Source organism: Zerene cesonia, chromosome 24 (genome assembly GCF_012273895.1).
Source record: "Zerene cesonia ecotype Mississippi chromosome 24, Zerene_cesonia_1.1, whole genome shotgun sequence".
Lineage (NCBI taxonomy): Eukaryota > Metazoa > Arthropoda > Insecta > Lepidoptera > Pieridae > Zerene > Zerene cesonia.
In genome coordinates this window covers 1,534,768-1,552,117 of record NC_052125.1, presented here as the reverse complement: position 1 = coordinate 1,552,117, position 17,350 = coordinate 1,534,768, and the positions used below count along the sequence as shown (strand labels likewise).

The window sequence follows — 17,350 nt, the reverse complement described above, 5'->3', positions numbered from 1 at the left end:
TTGGCCAGCGTGGTGGATTATGGCCTGAACCCTCATAGGAGGCCTGTGTCCCAGCAGTGGGAACATATATGGGCTGATGATGATAGCATCATTTGAAAAGGATGGCATAAAAAGGTCGAATAGTATTCAGTACTCTTGCGTCAATTTCTCTTTTACTATTATAAAGTCAATCTTTTTATGTCCCTGTTTGTTTCTGTAAAGCTGTTTGTATTTATTTATGGGATGTACATTACGAAACCTTTCCTTATTCTCTTTTTCTATCCTCTCGACTCCTTTTGACTCGATTTTGACCCACTTTAAACGGACAGTTACAAACATTCTACGGAAGAATCGGTGACAATACAATAATTTCATGAGTTTATCTTATTATTCTGATTAGGTTAACCGTCACGAATAAATTTCTTCGTTGTCAGCAATTGACAAATTGAATTATTTTATAGGTTATCTTTTTTTATTTCATAGGAGCCAACGGAGTAAACACATCAGCTGACGCCAGAGACATCACGAGCATGTTGCTGGCCTAATAAATAGCTTTCTTATAACTATTTGATATTTATTCTTGCTATTATATTAGTAGGTAACTGATATGTATGGAATGAGATTTTTGTGTCTAGGTTGCTTTTTTATTATAAAACATTGATACTATATATTGTACAGAATTATCCAATGTATAAGTATGTTAATACCTAGTAGGTAACTTGATTTAAACTTTGTTTAGATTTTATAAATTGACTGTGTGACAATTCTTTTTTGAGCTATAAGAGATCAAACTACTTTCATTGATATAAGGAATCAACACTTACACTGAGTTAGAAAATGAATCTTAAGGTTTAGTATAATTATCTCGTTTCTATATGTGTATTGGTAATAAGATACCTTTAGCTTAAAAGAGGGAAAACTGAATATCTACACTTTAATATTTATTTAGTTCCTATTTACCATTTTTGCATACCTTAGTTTTGTTTCTATCATATCTATGTTTTTTTATCAAATTTTCTATGTATCTATTAACTCAAATATATATCTTTATGTCAATGTTGGCAATGGAGCTGGTGGGTCGCTTGATGGTAAGCGCTACCACCGCCCACGAACATTTGGGGAGGACGACCTTACGACTCTACAAATGGGTTGCCGACGCGGAAAGGGATTAAGAAGGGCCAGACGCGATTAGTAAAGGAAAAGGCCGGGAAGGGTAAGGAAAATAATATGGTGATCTTAATCATAGACAACAGTGTTCAAATTGATAGAAAAACTCGATTCAAATTATTGTATATTCATCAAATATCGATCACAGGTCACTAGTAAGGGCCTCTGCATCCGCATCCGCAGCTACCAGCGATGGTGACCACGCCACCAGCTGGCAGGTCTCCCGCGAAGCGCACGGCACCGAGGATTGGCACTTGACCGTTGACCAGGGTGGTACCGGCCACTGGCATCTCTCCGAACACAGTTACGTCACCGATGCCCTCACCACCGTACGCTCCAGCGAGACCCTCGAAGGGGCCAGCGAATGGACCGGCTAGGGGACCGTAGGGGCCTGCGAAGGGGCCGGCGTAGGGACCTTCCATTAATGGGGCGCCATATGGTCCAGCGAAGGGGCCAGCGTATGGGGATCTGCAGGGTGCAGATGGGAGGATGACTTCAGCACCATAGCCAGCTGCGCATGGTTCTACAACTCTGCAGAATGCGCTCTGAAAACAATACAATATCATTTAATCTTAATCATTAAATCTTTGATCTATACCACCATGAGGCTATATTTATTTCCACAGCAGGGACACTTATAATCTTATAAGGTTCATCTTATAAGGTTTCAGGCCATAATGATATATGAAACTTTATTATTATTAAAATGTTTATTATTATTCATAAAAATTAATCCACCATTATTCTATATGGTCATCACCAAACTAAAAATCTTTCCATAGCAATCCTCCACGAATCTTTATTTTAAGAAAGATGCAAATGACAATAAATATAATCATAATATTTACCTGGATCAGACAGAAGCTGGCCAAAACAAAGGCGAGTGAAGACATGTTTGGTGTTTGTAAATAAATTATATGGAATTTCTAAATACTTCACATTTATAGTACATTCGGTTTGCTCTTACGAAATTGCATTTGTGACGCCTGGTCATAGATAACGCATGCAATTAGGTTATGCTTTGTTGAATTCCTGACTGATTAAAGTTCAATGAAAACTACATACTTAAATATACACACTTTACAACAAAAAGTGTAACTTAAAATACTACACTACTTGAAAACTTAAATATTTTATCTACAATTTAAAGAGGGTATATTACTTTTATGGGGAATGGATGACGCACTATATAGCGTACACACGAGGAGAGCCGCGGTGTTTTATTTAGTTTCCCATAATTCATAGAAACCCACGTGTTTCTCCAAATGTAATTATTATTACAAAATAGAGACATATTAACACAGTAAACGCCACGATTACTATTGCATTCTTACATAACATTTTCGAAAGCATTTCACATTAACCGTGCTAATTATATAAATACTAAATAATGGATTACTCATCCACTTTCAAACATACTTTATAACAAATATCAAGAAAATACAAAAAAAAATGGTGTCTAGAACAGTACTTATTTTCTGCGCACAAGCTTTATTTATCCAGGTAATTAAAACATTAATATTCGTTTAGTTTCGTACGAAAAAAAAGTCTTAAAATATCCAACTAAGAACAAAAATATACAAAAACCCCTGTACTAACGAATGATATAAGATAAATATTATAGTTTATGTATTATTATTATAATACTTTTGAAAATTTTCAAAATTATGTATCGCGCGATACCGAAGAAACCTTTTATATCAGTTACATTAATATAGGATGCATATTGAAAACTTTCAAGTAAACAGGTGTGGGTTCTTTGTTTATGAGTGAGTCATTTCACTTTTATATCCGACTTCAAATAAGGAGGAAGTTCTCAATTCGACTGTATATTTTATGTATGCCCTCATAATTTTTCCAGGGTGAACCAATTTTTATATTTGAAAGCTGCCTCCCGTGTCCCATTTACTTATTAATTTTGTTACAGTTTGAAGATTAGTTTTTTATGAAAAAAAAATGACTTTACTGAATACCAATTTACTAATTGTCTATTTTTTCAGTGTATGTCAGCTTACGTCTGCGAACCCAAAGTTTACGAAGCTGAAATCCCTTGCGCTAGAGGAGCACCACTATCCGCTTTCAACCCAGCATCTCTCGCAGCATCAAACGGCGGTAGCTTCACCATCACCAGTTCATCACCAATATCACCAACGGGAGTCACCATGAAATCTGACAACGCTTACGAAGGCCCTGTCAACGTCGGCGGTGAAGTCCCGTTCCTCGGTGCTGTGGCGGTAGATGGCGCGCTACCCACCGCAGGCGCTGGTGGCATTTCCTACGGATGCGGCAATGGAAACGCTGCTATTTTAAACGAGAATTTAAATGGCAACCGTCTCGGTTATGGTGCGGGGTACGGTTATGCCAGTCCAATGTATACGGGGTGTGCTTATTGAATATAGATTAATTTTATAGTTAATTTCATCGTTTTATTTGTCCCTTCCTGATTGAATAGCCATTTTAGATGCATATTTCTTGAATATAAAAACATCGTAAAAGGAATGCTAAAATGGTGCTTAGTTAGTAATTTTTAATGTTATATTACTAGACTTTAGTCATGTTAAAAGTCAAAATTATTTATATCCATTTAAACCCCAAAAGGGTACTTACGACCGTCAATATATAAAATAATGACCTAAAATGATAATCATAAAAATAAATAAAATGCACATAACAAATACTATAATTTGAACTCAATATGCACATCATTAGACTATACATGCTAAAATCCCGCGACCTCGCTAGCTTTATTTAAGAATTTTGTACTTTTCGATTATTTCAATCAGTCGGTACTTTTATAAGACTTTAAATGCGTGTACTATTTATTTCATCAATACTAAAATTTTATCTAAATCTGCTCAGTAGATTTACCGTAAGTGACGCGAGTGCAAAGAGTCAAACAGTAAAAAGATTGCTGTGTTTTGTGATTTATGAAATACTAGCTGCGCCCCACGGTTTCACCCGTATCCCGTAAGAATATCGGGTTAAAAAGTTGCCTATATGTTATTCCAATTGTCCATCTGTCTACGCACCAAATTTCGTTGCAATCGGTTCAGTAGTTTTTGCGTGAAAGAGCAACAAACACACACACACACATCCTTACAAACTATCCCATTTATAATATTAGTAGGAAGTAGGATGCATAATGTAAAGAAATGTTAATTGTTTCATTATATATAAGTACTAGAAGTTCGTCCCGGCTCCGCCCGAATGTCAAAATTTCTGTTTTATCCCAGGTAAGCATTCAATCAGGATAAAAAGTATCCTATCACCCAATTCAGCTCATACCCTGTCTGTTTACCAAATTTAATCAAAAACCGTTCAGTAGTTTCAGCGTGATTGACGGACAAACATCCGAACAAACAGACTTTGACATTTATCATATTATGTGATAGACGCACGCAATATAATACTGTTAGATGCAACTTCTAGTTTAATATATTTTATGATGAGCAATTATCATACGCCTGTCACTTTTTCTTTCAAAATTTGTTTAGATTTTTTTTTATGTCACAGTCGGCAATGGAGCTGGTGGGTCGCCTGATGGTAAGGGCTACCGCCGCCCATGAACATTTGGAGAGGCGTAAGGTCCATTGCAGACCATACGCCTCTACAAATGGATTGCCGACTTTTTGGGAAGGGATTAAGAAAGGATTCGAGAGGAATAAAATAAAGGACTGGGAATGGTAAGGAAAAGGATATTTGATTAGATGTCGAAGCCTATGAAACATTGATAAAACTTGGCTTATTTGTTGAGATTGCGCCTTGGTGGCCATACGTTGTTTATTCCATGTTCTATCCGACTACCCTCACTTTATTTATAGTCTTTGCTGATTAAACTGACTACATCAATTAGGCAGTTGTGTAGAATTGCACTACATTCTTATTACGAGCAAACTAATATTCAAGTCAAATCTAGCAAATTCCAATAGAAAGTTTCACTGAAATACAAGAACTACGCATCAAGTCCTGGTTTCACTGACCAAAGATATACGCAATAAGAATGTTTATTCACTCAACTAAATAGTCACTTAAGGGTTATAAGCATAGATTATACACTTATATACTGGGTTATAAGGTTACATATAGTTCTATATCCCGTTATATAAAAAAACTTGATAAATAGCAAAATTAAGAAAAAAAAACGCATCAAAAATTAGGCGTCTTAAACAGAACACAATAAAGAACGCGCGAAAGAGGTTTTCCAACTTTGACGTCTTTTTAACATCTTCTTACATTATATTTTTTCAGTTCTTAACATGGATGTTAGCCTCTTATAGAAGAAGGTAACTGACCTCCGTACTCATATAGTATTGATTCAAATCGTATAATTGTTTTATAACTCGAATAATCTATAAACACTTTCTCATTTTTCTCAGTATAGCCCCAAATCAAAATATATCAAAACCATGTAACTTGCTTTGAGATAACACATGATGAAATGTTTTATGATTAATAATTGAGTCATACACGTAATATTTCTGTATAAAATGATAGATGTGATGTGATCTGATACTAGTAGCGCCTTGATAGTGTTAATTTGATTTATTTGAGATGTTTTCAAAAATAATTATTTTATCTCTAAGCTCTGTTTTCATTCAGGTATATATTTTTTGAAAATTCTTACTTTGAGTTGCCTTTAAGTCAGAGGATTTCTTTCGAATAAAATACTGCTTTATTAAAGCAACAGTGACAGAATGGGATAACAAGATTTTATTGGCATCTGTTTAATTTCTAGATATATATCCATTTTTTTGTTACATAAATATTAGTGACTCAATAATTTTTATATCTAAGTCAAATTTTATCGTAATGTATGGAATTAAAATAGTAATTATACTATGAAATAATTACTTTGTATTATTAATTGAAATCACAGTTTATTGACGCATAGAATTTATATTTAAAATATTACAGATAATTCAGGCCCAATATATAAACAACCCAGGACTGAATCCGGGACTGATTGGCAACCCCAATTACCCTGGTAACTTGGCATACGGAAACGCAGCTTATGGCAACGCTAACTTTGCCAACGGAATGGCTCTGGCAAACGCAGAAGCTATGTCATTAAACAATTTAGCTTATGGCAACTCGCTTTCCAATGGCATGTCGATGAACCCTGCTTTTGCTAGCATGGCATCATATGGTCCAGAGACAGGAGTCTTCAATGGTGGTGGTTTAATGGTGACCAGTTCTTCGCCTATAGCACCAAGCGGTGTGACTGTGCAGTCTGAGAATTTGTTGGTAGAAGGGCCATTGGCAGTGACTGGGCAATTGCCATTTTTGGGAGTAGTATCTGTGGAAGGACCTCTATCAGCTACTGGAGAGGGTGCAGTGTCATACGGCTGTGGCAATGGCAACGTGGGAATCGTTGGCGAAAACTCAAATGGCATTCCTGCTGCTGGCATCCCCAATAATGGCATTGGCAATATTGGCTTCAATGGCATGAATATGCCAGGCAGAGCCTTTACGGGTAACGGTTTGGGAGGTTTTTAATTGATTTGTAAATGTTAATAAATTATTATTTTTCAACATTGTTTTATTTAACTGTAACAAAACAATCAAGAGGCATTAATCATCCTACTAATATTATAAATGCGAAAGTTTGTAAGGATGTGTGTGTATTTGTTGCTGTTTCACGCTAAATCACTGATCTGATTGCAATGAAATTTGGTACGTAGACAGCTGGACAAGTGGAATAACAAACAGGCAACTTTTTATCCCGATATTCCTACGGGATGTGGACTTAAGCTAGTGAAACCGCGGGGCGCAGTTAGTACCCAATAATGGATTGATTCATATCCCGTTACAGATTTTGGAAAAACAAGGAAGATATTCCCCTTCTATTTATCCCCAGACACGTTTATAACAAGTTTTGGTTAAGGAATACCTCATGCTTCAATAGAGGAGCTAAAGCTCTTAAATTATATGATGGATTATAAGCTATTCCTTCTAGAAGTAATGTTTATCTATATATTGTATTGCCTGCTCGTTTAAGTTAAATGCTTGAGAAATGAGTGTCGATTAGCATGTAAAAGCATCGTTTTTTGCTTGTTATCCTGCCCATTTTGGTTAATGAAGTAAATATTATAACCGGGGCTTAATATTCAACAGATTTCAAAATGGAGGGAGTTAAAATTCGACTGTATTTTTTGGGCTTGTTGAACTTTCGGCTGGATGAACGGATTTTATTTTATTGTATTTATTTCTATATATTTATTATATATATTATATTTCTTTCTTTATTTCAATGCTAATGCCTTCTGTGTCCTATTTAAATTTTGTCTTATTCCGACAATTTGAAGGCGTTTGTTATAAATCTTATATATAAAATTCTCGTGTCACAGTTTTCGTTGCCATACTCCTCCGAAACGGCTTGACCGATTCCTCTGAAATTTGGTAAGCATATTGGGTAGGTCTGAGAATCGGCCAACATCTATTTTTTATCCCGATATTCCTACGGGATACGGACTTACGCGGGTGAAACCGCGGGGCGCAGCTAGTAGTTCTATAATAATAATATGGTATCAATGGGTAACTTGCTAATTTCACACACACACAGCTTTTAATTATTTTTGTGTGCCATATTAATACATTATTTCTAATCATCGAATCATCAATTCTCATATCTTTAAAGTAGAAGAGCATAAGAGGTTAATAAAATACATAAATCAAGTCAACGCTTGTATTTTTCAATGCTCAATGCTAAAAACGTGTCCATTCTAGTAGGCATAAGGTACTCTGCATCCGCACCCGCAGCTACCAGCGATGGTGACCACACCACCAGCTGGCAGGTCTCCCGCGAAGCGCACGGCACCGAGGATTGGCACTTGACCGTTGACCAGGGTGGTACCGGCCACTGGCATCTCTCCGAACACAGTTACGTCACCGATGCCCTCACCGCCGTACGCTCCAGCGAGACCCTCGAAGGGACCAGCGAAAGGACCGGCTAGGGGACCGTATGGGCCAGCGAAGGGGCCAGCGTAGGCGCCGTATGGAGCCTCCAGGAGAGGAGCGGAGTATGGGCCGGCGGGGAGGTAGGGACCTGGGCCGATGCCGTAGCCCAGACCAGCGCCAGCGCAGCCGCAGCTTGCTAAAGCATTCTGGAAAGACAAATAAAATACTTGAATAAAGAAAATCATATATTATTTTTATATCTCTTAATATTTGGGATAGTTAATAAGTAATAACTGTAGTTAATCAATTCATAAATTCAATTATTTACTCTTACAAATAAAATAACATAAACCTTTAAACTCACAATAAAATCGTTAAATCACTAAAGGAATTATCTCTATTTTTAAACAAGAATTAGTAAAGGTCTAATATTTAATAATAAATAAAACCAATTACAGGTTACTAAATCCTAACTTTCACAATGATTGCATCATCAATTTATATATCATATTATAACAAATAATATAATATGGTGTTCGAACAGTATATGTTTAAAGTTCCTATTGCTACAGATATTGAAATTGGTATAAGCATAGGAGATGTTAGTTGATTGTTATTTATTAGAGGCGATAAATATAAATTTTAAAGTTTTTTTTTGGAAATCTAATAAATAATTTATATCTTAAAAGAATTAAATCGTCTATACAAAAATGTTTACCTGGAGCAAGCAAGCTTGCAAGCAGAGCACGAAAATGGCAAAGGAAGACATTATGGCTTGACCTGAAGTTCGTTTCAGAATAAAACATCCAGAACTTCAAACGACTTATATACACATTGACCTATATTTGTACATAGCGTTGCGTTATTTTACGTGACATGTTCAATATAATAAAATGGTTTTCTTTATAAAAATGCGTAATTTTTATCATCGAAAAGTACGTATGGGAAAGCGGTTTTTCGTATTTTTTAAATGTTTGTTAATAACATAAAAATACAGGTTAAAACACTAAAAAACACACTGTTATGATATAGCATCATCTCACATTCTCTTTTACAGATTATACGTAATATTAACTTATTCAGGCGATGCTAATCAGGATAATAAGATAAATACATGAAATTATTGTATTGTCACTCATCCTACTAATCCTACTAATATTATAAATGCGAAAGTTTGTAAGGATGTGTGTGCGTTTGTTGCTCTTTCACGCAAAAACTACTGAACCGATTGCAATGAAATTTGGTACGTAGATAGCTGGACAACTGGAATAACATATAAGCAACTTTTTATCCCGATATTCCTACGGGATACGGACTTACGCGGGTGAAACCGCGGGGCGCAGCTAGTCCTTGATAAGTGTACAAAGCTTGTATTAGATCTGCTCGTTTAAAGTGGATCGAAGACTAAAGGAGTTACATACAAAAATTCCAGGTGAAGCTAATATAGAGACAATAAAGAAGTGTGTTAAAATATATATTACGCATGTTGATATCAAGTGTTAAACAGAAAACCTTATTATCCTCTATTTATGACATTACAGCATATTAGAAAAACATTAATTGGTTTGACCAAAACAAAAGGTACTCCACCAGCCCATGCATGTTCCCACTGCTGGGATACAGGCCTCCTATGAGGGTTGAAAACCATTAATTTCATTGACCAAAAAAAATAGTAATCCATAATGTGCTGGTAAGTAACCTAATAATATATTACTCACTCGTTAAACAACCTACAATTTCTTCCTTCCTTCTCGTAATAATTAATAAATGTAATATGATGCTTTATAGTTTTTTGTCAATATAATACACTAGTGGTCCACCCCGGCTTCGCCCGTGGTACATATATAGACTCTTTCTCAATAAATGAGCTATCTAACACTGAAAGAATTTTTCAAATCGGACAGTTCCTGAGATTAGTGCGTTCAAAGAAACAAAATCTTCAGCTTTTTAATATTATTAGCTGCGCCCCGCGGTTTCACCCGCGTAAGTCCATATCCCGTAAGAATATCGAGACAAAAAGTTGCCTATATGTTATTCCAGTTGTCCAGCTGTCTACGTACCAAATTTAATTGCAAACGATTAAGCAGTTATTGCGTGAAAAGGCAACCAACACACAATCCACATCCACACATCCTTACAAACTTTCGCATTTATAATATTAGTAGGATATTAGAATAAAATAAGTCACCCAAAAGTATTTTAAATGCTTACAAAATTCATTTAACAATTGAATGCTAATAAAACGTTTATCATACATGAACGACATGTGCATATTTTCTACAAACAATTTATTGTAATTGTAATACTTATATGTAGTAACAGCATGGCATTATATAGAAATTATTGCTTCGTTGTTCGCGTTTTTTGTTGTATAACAACAATTGCTTGTTATTAATAAATTTCTAGTTCGATCCTACTTTATGCCTGCGTTTCTATAAAACACTAATATTATAAATGTGAATTTGTTGAGATGTTTGTAATCACGCTGAAACTACTGAACGGATTCTGACAAAATTTGGTATGCAGACAGGATATGAGCTGGCTTGGGTGATAAGATACGTCTTATGCTAATTAATTGCTCTCTGAGGATAAAACGGGAATCTTGATATCCAGGCGGAGCCGGGGTGAAGTCTTATATACAATAAATAAAAACGATTTTCAAATAGTTTTAAATTGCCATTGCCTATTCTTTAAAAAGTTACCTATATATTATTCCAGTTGTCCAGCTGTCTACGTACCAAATTTCATTGCAATCGGTTCAGTAGTTTTTGCGTAAAAGAGCAACAAACACTCACACATCCTTACAAACTTTCGCATTTATAATATTAGTAGGATATAGTAGGAAGGATAGTAGGAGTAGGAAGTAGGATTTTAATGCTATTAAAACTAAATATTTACTTCTTTTCTGTGGTTCTCGAGCCATCAACAGATCTCATTACCAATTCCTTCCGGACTGATCACTTGTACAATAATTACGTAGTAGTTACAATGAGGAATACTCTAATCAACTAAATATTTAGAGTAGTCCTATCGTTACCATGTTAACCTTCCGCTGCAAATCTATTGGTGGTGATATGATGTTCGTAATCATAATTTTATAGAACCTCAAATGAAGTAGTTTTTTTTTTATATAAAGATGTTTGATAAAGAGTTATATCTAAAATTCGCGTGTCACCTTGTTAGTTACCATACTCCACCGATGCGGCTGGATCGATTCCCATGAAATTTTGTGTGCCTATCGGCTAGGTCTGAGAATCGGCCAACATCTATTTTTCATACCCTTAAATTATACGAGACAGGCAGAACAGCGTTTGCCGGGTCGGCTTGTATTTTTGTATATGATAATGAGTGAAAATTTAAATTAATTATCGATTTTAGATTATATTTCGATTAAACTTGAAAGTGCGACTGGCACACAGACAGACTTTGACATTTTAACATAAATGTGTATGCAACTACTGACTTATGCAATGCATCTAACATCGACATTGTAAAAAATTAAATCGTAAAGGTATCATTGAATTGGGTCAGATTTTCCATGACCATAACATAATCATCTTCAGCTTTTCTTATTATGTCCTATCCTATCCTATCCTACTAATATTATAAATGCGAAAATGTGTAAGGATGTGTGTGTGTTTGTTACTCTTTCACGCAAAAACTACTGCACCGATTACAATGATATTTGTTACGTAGACAGCTGGACAACTGGAAGAACATATAGGCAGAATAGGAATGACATATAGGAACTTTTTATCCCGATATTGCTATGGGATACGGACTTACGCGGGTGAAACTAGTTTTTATCATAAAAGCATTAAATCTCATCCAAATGTAAATAAAACAATAGCGTATATATTTTAACATTTATTAATACTACAATTGATCTATTATATCTAATAACAAGCACCATACGGCGCATATTGGGCATACGGCATGGCTCCATACGCGGCAGGCGCATATCCCTGGGCAACCGCTCCATACCCGTAACCCATGTCCTCAGCCAACATGGCAACATTGCCATTTCCACAACCGTATTGTATAGCGCCAGCGCCCGCTGTGGGCAGAGCTCCCTCGACTCCCACTGCCCCTAAGAATGGTATTTGCCCAGAAACCGCTAACGGACCTTCGAATGCGTTTTCAGAAGTCATAGATACTCCGACTGGAGCGATTGGAGAAGAACTGGCGACAGCGAGACCTCCTCCGTTTGATGCAGATAGCATGGCTGGGTTGTATGGTCCACTGGGCGCATATGCACCCGCGTATGGGGCGGCGTATGAGCCACATGGTGCAGGCGCGTATTGTGGGTAGGTCGCGTAAGACGAATATGCGAGGTTCTCAGGATAGGCACTGTTAATGCACAGGGCGGTGATGCCCTGTAAGTATAATAAAAACTGTTGTTAAAACACACGCTTTAAGGAAAGAATTAGATCTTTTAGAGTAGGTATTCGTAAAATATTAAATCCTGGGGATCTTAGTAAGGACAATAATATAAACTCATGAAATTATTGTATTGTCATCGATTCTTTATAGGTGTACAAAGTTGGAATTAAATCTGTCCGGATGAAGTGAGTAAAAATCGATTCTAAAGGAGTCGGTTACATACAAACATACAAGTCAATTGGATAAAGCATGTTTTTTTTCATTTTTTTTTATTCATGATAAGGAAGCGTTTGACCACAATCTCGCCTGATGGTAAGCGTCAGAAATGTGGTCTAAGATGGAGCGCGCTTCCTTAGAAGTTAATAAAACAATTATATAATCTGTATTGTATCCATGATAGTAATTGTAAATCATCATCATCATCAGCCCATATATGTTCCCACTGAAACACGTGCCTCCTATAAGGGTTCAGGCCATGCCGGCTGGCAGATGTCGTCAGACTTTTGATTCTCGGACATGCCGGTTTCCTCACGATGATTTTCTTCACCGTTTTAAGCATAATTGTAAATAAATGTCATGAATTTAATATAGAATAAATTTAATTTAATCGTATGTTAAAAACAAAACGAGAGTGCTGTCATTTATTATCGTAATGATTGCATTTGTCATCGAATTACTCATATTTTATGAAGTGTTCTCCGCTACCATTATCTCATACAAATAAATGCTTTAAAACACCCATATTCTGTGAAGTGTTCTCCTATTTTCTTATACAAATAAATGCTTTAAAATACCGATTATAAATCAATTAACACAGAAGACGTAATACAATTAATTACCTGTAACAAAAACGCTTGGGCGCACAAGAAAATGATTTTGAAAGACATGTCCGTTTTCGAATACACTTGACAATGTGATCTAGAAATCAATGACCTATTTTATATTCCTTCACTGCATACAATTTGTAAATTGTCATGCAATATAATATGTCATAACGTTACATGCGTTCTCAGAAAGTGTGTGATATTAAATAATAATTAATTATTTTTTACTTACATAATGATATTGTTATGAAAATGACTGCTGTGTGTAATGACCCTCCCCCCACCAAAACCGCCATTGTTCTAGCGAAAAAAACACAGATGAACAAAAAATAATAATTTTGCTATTTTTTCTATTCATAGTCGTAAATGGTCTGTTTGTTCTCCACCATTCACGTAGAAACTAATGGACAGATTTTCGTGAAACTTTCTTGATATTAGCCCTTAGCATCTGAATAATTAATTAATGTTTAACTAGCTTTTGTCCGCGGCTTCGCTCGGGTTAAACATATTTTTGTACTAAGTGGTTTTCCGAAGAGGCAATTTTGCGGATTTTGTTCCGTAGGTATATCTCTGTTATTTTAGTAAACATAAATAGTAAATATTATTTAGATAGATAGATAGATAGATAGATTGAACGTTTATTAAAAGAACACATTAAATTCACGACAGATGCAAAATAAAACAATTAACAAACAAATAAACAAAAAAAAAAATTAACACACAGAGGAAAAATCAGGACGGAGACAAATGTGCACTGTGTTCTTAAAAAGGTTCTTGGCTCAGCATAAATATCACCAATCAGTCAATGGCACCCTGACGCTGATATTCTGCCAACACCACTTGAGGGTAGAATAAGATAATATTTGAACATATTATATGAAAATTTCATAACATCAATCCATAACATCAATCCATAATCTCTGCCTATACATATAAAACTCACTTTTGAATCGTCATATTATACAGTTATGACATTTATTACCCGTTCAGAAGGCAGTTTCTACAGAGAAGAGCCAGCAAAAAACTCTGTCGTTGCTCTTTTAAAATAATATCAATTTTACATTTTAATTCTACATAATATGTAACATGTACATAACAATGATGCCAATGAACTGACCTGTGGTTCTTAAGCGACAACATTCCATGGATTGTCATCTTCCATATATTCATTAATACTATAGTAGGCTCTCTGAACTAATACATTTTTAATATAGTTTTTGAATTTAGCACTACTTAACGATTTAATACTTTGAAGAATTCTATTGTATAAGCGTATACCTTGTCAAATAAATGAACTTTTTACTTTACTTAGCCGGAAAACAGGCATTTCAGTTTTATTTCAGTTCCTCATGTCATAACTATGTCTATCACCTACTTTTACACCACCTACACTTAAGAAACGTTCTTTCAATAAAATATCAATACATAGTATACAACAAAGTCGATTTCTCTGTTCCTATGTCCCTTTGTATGCTTAAATCTTTAAAACTGCACAACGGATTTCGATGGAGTTTTTTTTAATAGATAGAGTTATTGAAGCGGAAGGTTTATATATAAAATAACATCTCTTAAACTACTCTGAATTAAAGCGTGCCAAGCCGCGGGCAAAATCTAGTAGCCTATAAATTCAGCCTAATATTAGTTTATGAAATATTTTCTCAAAATTCTTCCGCACATACAAACAGATATACAGAAAAAATACTAACCACATTATTGAGGTCTATAAGACATTCATCCTACTAGTCCTACTAGTAATATTATAAATGCGAAAGTTTGTAAGGATGTGTTTGTGTTTGTTGCTCTTTCACGCAAAAACTACTGAACGGATAGCAATGAAATTTGGTACGTAGACAACTGGACAATTGGAATAACATAAAGGCTATACTTTAATACATTACATTTACATAACTTTTTATCCCGATATTCCTACGGAATACGGACTTACGCGGGTGAAACCGCGGGGCGCAGCTAGTATTCCATTAAACTTACTCCTTTAAAAAAAACATTTAATGTTCTGGTTACTATTTTATTGTACGTATAGTTTAATAACTAGTTTTAAATAAGTTAATTTCAGATGAAGTGACTTTCCATTGCTGTATCATCTAGATCTACAGATCTAGATATTTCAACGGCACATACTCACAAATTCGTAATACATACATAAATAAATTTATAATGTTATAGATAAGCTTCAAAAATCGATAAGTCGGGGTTCGAGACCGGGCGAGCGTGCAGGAAATAAATTGATTTTTCAATTTATCTGCGCATGTGGATAACATCACCACTGCTTAACGGTGAAGGAAAACATCGTGAGGAAACCGGCATGTCCAAGAATTAAAAAGTTCGACGACATGTGACATCTGCCAACCCGCACTTGGCCAGCGTGGTGGATTATGGCCTGAACCCTCATAGGAGGCCTGTGTCCCAGCAGTGGGAACATATATGGGCTGATGATGATGATGATGATGATGAGATAAGCTTGAGAAAGTTTCGTCAAAAACGTCCGATCCGTTATTATCCTAATAAGGTTTGCAAGGATACAATAATTTCTTTATGTACTCGTATAGTTTTTGTCGTTGTAAGCAAGTGAGATAATTCAGTCGATTCCATTATTATAGTGTGTTTTTTAATTGTTTTTTTAACTAAATTTATTATAGACACTTAAAAAAGTTACAAAATGTTAATAAGTGAGTTTTAGTCTTTCTTCGAATTTTTATAATTCGGTATTGACTCACAACATTTAATGCGATAAAACTGGTATGAAAACATCGCTTATGATGCATATATATAACAGCTGTATTAAGCGTATAAACAATTTATTTGTATCAAAAATGAGGCCAGTATTATCAAGCAATTTTGCTGTAAGCAAAATTTCTAGCTACCTTTATAGTTCATTGTTTTCATGCCCCACTAATCTCATTCAATTAAATGAAAAATAAAACACGATATAACTGTACGTATATAATTTAATAACCTTATTCTAATCTAATATGCAATAGGACCATTAGACCCACAGCCACAGCTACCCGATATAGACACGATGCCACCAGCTGGCAGGTCTCCAGAGAATCTCACTGCACCAAGGATCGGCACTTGACCGGTGACCAGCGTGGTGCCAGCCACCGGCATCTCACCAACCACGGCTACGTCGCCGATGCCAGAACCGCCGTACGCGCCAGCGATGGCTTCATATGGACCAGCTATTTGGCCAGCTACTGGGCCAGCTATTGGGCCATTGTATGGGCCAGGTATTGGACCATTGTATGGGCCAGCGACAGCACCAGGTGCCAGGTTCATGCCAGTTACAAGGGCTGGATTGGTAAGGCCTAACGCTGGATTCGTAAAACTTGGAGCGTATGTTCCAGCGCCTATGCCTTGACTGTATACATTCTGAAACGATGAATAATTTAATTTAAGATTGTGTTTGGAAGATGTAACAACTTACAGTTTTGCATTATACATTTTTTCCCTGTTTATTGAAGCTTCTTTAATAAGATTGAGTATACTCAAAAGATTACAAAGAGCTATTGATATATATGTGTTAATAAATTTAAAGAACAATTATTATTATATATTTTCTTGAATGACAGATGTTTCGAGTTAATCCCTTCCCTCCTTTCGTATGGGATAACGTGATTTTAATTTCTTAATTATGCATAATGTCATGCTTCATGCATTGTAAACTCGCAAAAAAACAAATATATCACATTTTACATAAGATACTTAAAGAATTCCGGCCTCAATTGAGCTACAGGCAAACAAAACGAATAGTCTCAGTTTATTTTGAGCCTTACCGCTATGAATTTTAATCTTAATTTTGTCTATTCCTTACCTGAATTAAGCAAACTTGAACGCAAAATATCAGAAAAGCGATAGTAGACATGATCACTATGTTGTTTTTAATGCAATTCAATCTACTTTAACTAAATCATATTTTATATAAGAAGATATATCGAAATGACAAAACTCGTCTTTTGTAATTTCTCATCATACGTGATCATTTGATTTTATTTCCTTGCAATATTGATAGTGGTTCGATTTAATATCTTTTAATACTGTTTCTTCATTTTCATCATACACTATCTATCAAATCCAAGAAA

At 35.4% G+C, this 17,350-nt stretch overlaps 3 protein-coding genes across 3 annotated transcripts; 1 reads left to right on the top strand and 2 right to left on the bottom strand.

Moving 5' to 3' along the window:
- Positions 1-1,083: 1,083 nt before the first annotated feature.
- On the bottom strand, positions 1,084-2,290 carry LOC119836466 (chorion class CA protein ERA.1-like). The gene is made up of 2 exons (XM_038361794.1): positions 1,995-2,290; positions 1,084-1,691 (listed from the first exon to the last, which is right to left on the bottom strand). The coding sequence occupies exons 1-2, from the start codon at positions 2,037-2,039 to the stop codon at positions 1,299-1,301; spliced, it is 438 nt and encodes a 145-aa protein (XP_038217722.1). The 5' UTR covers positions 2,040-2,290; the 3' UTR covers positions 1,084-1,298.
- Positions 2,291-2,598: 308 nt separating this feature from the next.
- Positions 2,599-6,642, top strand: LOC119836346 (chorion class CB protein M5H4-like). The gene is made up of 3 exons (XM_038361649.1): positions 2,599-2,649; positions 3,147-3,380; positions 6,061-6,642. Exons 1-3 carry the CDS (start codon positions 2,599-2,601, stop codon positions 6,640-6,642), a joined length of 867 nt encoding a protein of 288 aa, XP_038217577.1.
- A 1,226-nt stretch (positions 6,643-7,868) lies between these two features.
- LOC119836345 (fibroin heavy chain-like) lies at positions 7,869-17,133 on the bottom strand. The gene is made up of 6 exons (XM_038361646.1): positions 17,083-17,133; positions 16,615-16,640; positions 16,245-16,524; positions 11,959-12,419; positions 8,762-8,855; positions 7,869-8,249 (listed from the first exon to the last, which is right to left on the bottom strand). The coding sequence occupies exons 1-6, from the start codon at positions 17,131-17,133 to the stop codon at positions 7,869-7,871; spliced, it is 1,293 nt and encodes a 430-aa protein (XP_038217574.1).
- Between the last annotated feature and the right edge of the window lie 217 nt (positions 17,134-17,350).

What these genes read in the sequence shown, in the direction of transcription:
- LOC119836346 (XM_038361649.1), top strand. Translation starts at nt 2,599, where the DNA reads ATGGTGTCTAGAACAGTACTTATTTTCTGCGCACAAGCTTTATTTATC. An exon ending in CACAAGCTTTATTTATCCAG is followed by an intron (nt 2,650 to 3,146) that starts GTAATTAAAACA and finishes CTATTTTTTCAG; the next exon opens with TGTATGTCAGCTTACGTCTG. An exon ending in CGTTCCTCGGTGCTGTGGCG is followed by an intron (nt 3,381 to 6,060) that starts GTAGATGGCGCG and finishes AAAATATTACAG; the next exon opens with ATAATTCAGGCCCAATATAT.
- LOC119836345 (XM_038361646.1), bottom strand. Translation starts at nt 17,133, where the DNA reads ATGTCTACTATCGCTTTTCTGATATTTTGCGTTCAAGTTTGCTTAATT. An exon ending in TACAGTCAAGGCATAGGCGC is followed by an intron (nt 16,525 to 16,614) that starts TGGAACATACGC and finishes ACCTGGTGCTGT; the next exon opens with CGCTGGCCCATACAATGGTC. An exon ending in TGCAAGCTTGCTTGCTCCAG is followed by an intron (nt 8,250 to 8,761) that starts GTAAACATTTTT and finishes TTGTCTTTCCAG; the next exon opens with AATGCTTTAGCAAGCTGCGG.
- LOC119836466 (XM_038361794.1), bottom strand. Translation starts at nt 2,039, where the DNA reads ATGTCTTCACTCGCCTTTGTTTTGGCCAGCTTCTGTCTGATCCAG. An exon ending in CCAGCTTCTGTCTGATCCAG is followed by an intron (nt 1,692 to 1,994) that starts GTAAATATTATG and finishes TATTGTTTTCAG; the next exon opens with AGCGCATTCTGCAGAGTTGT.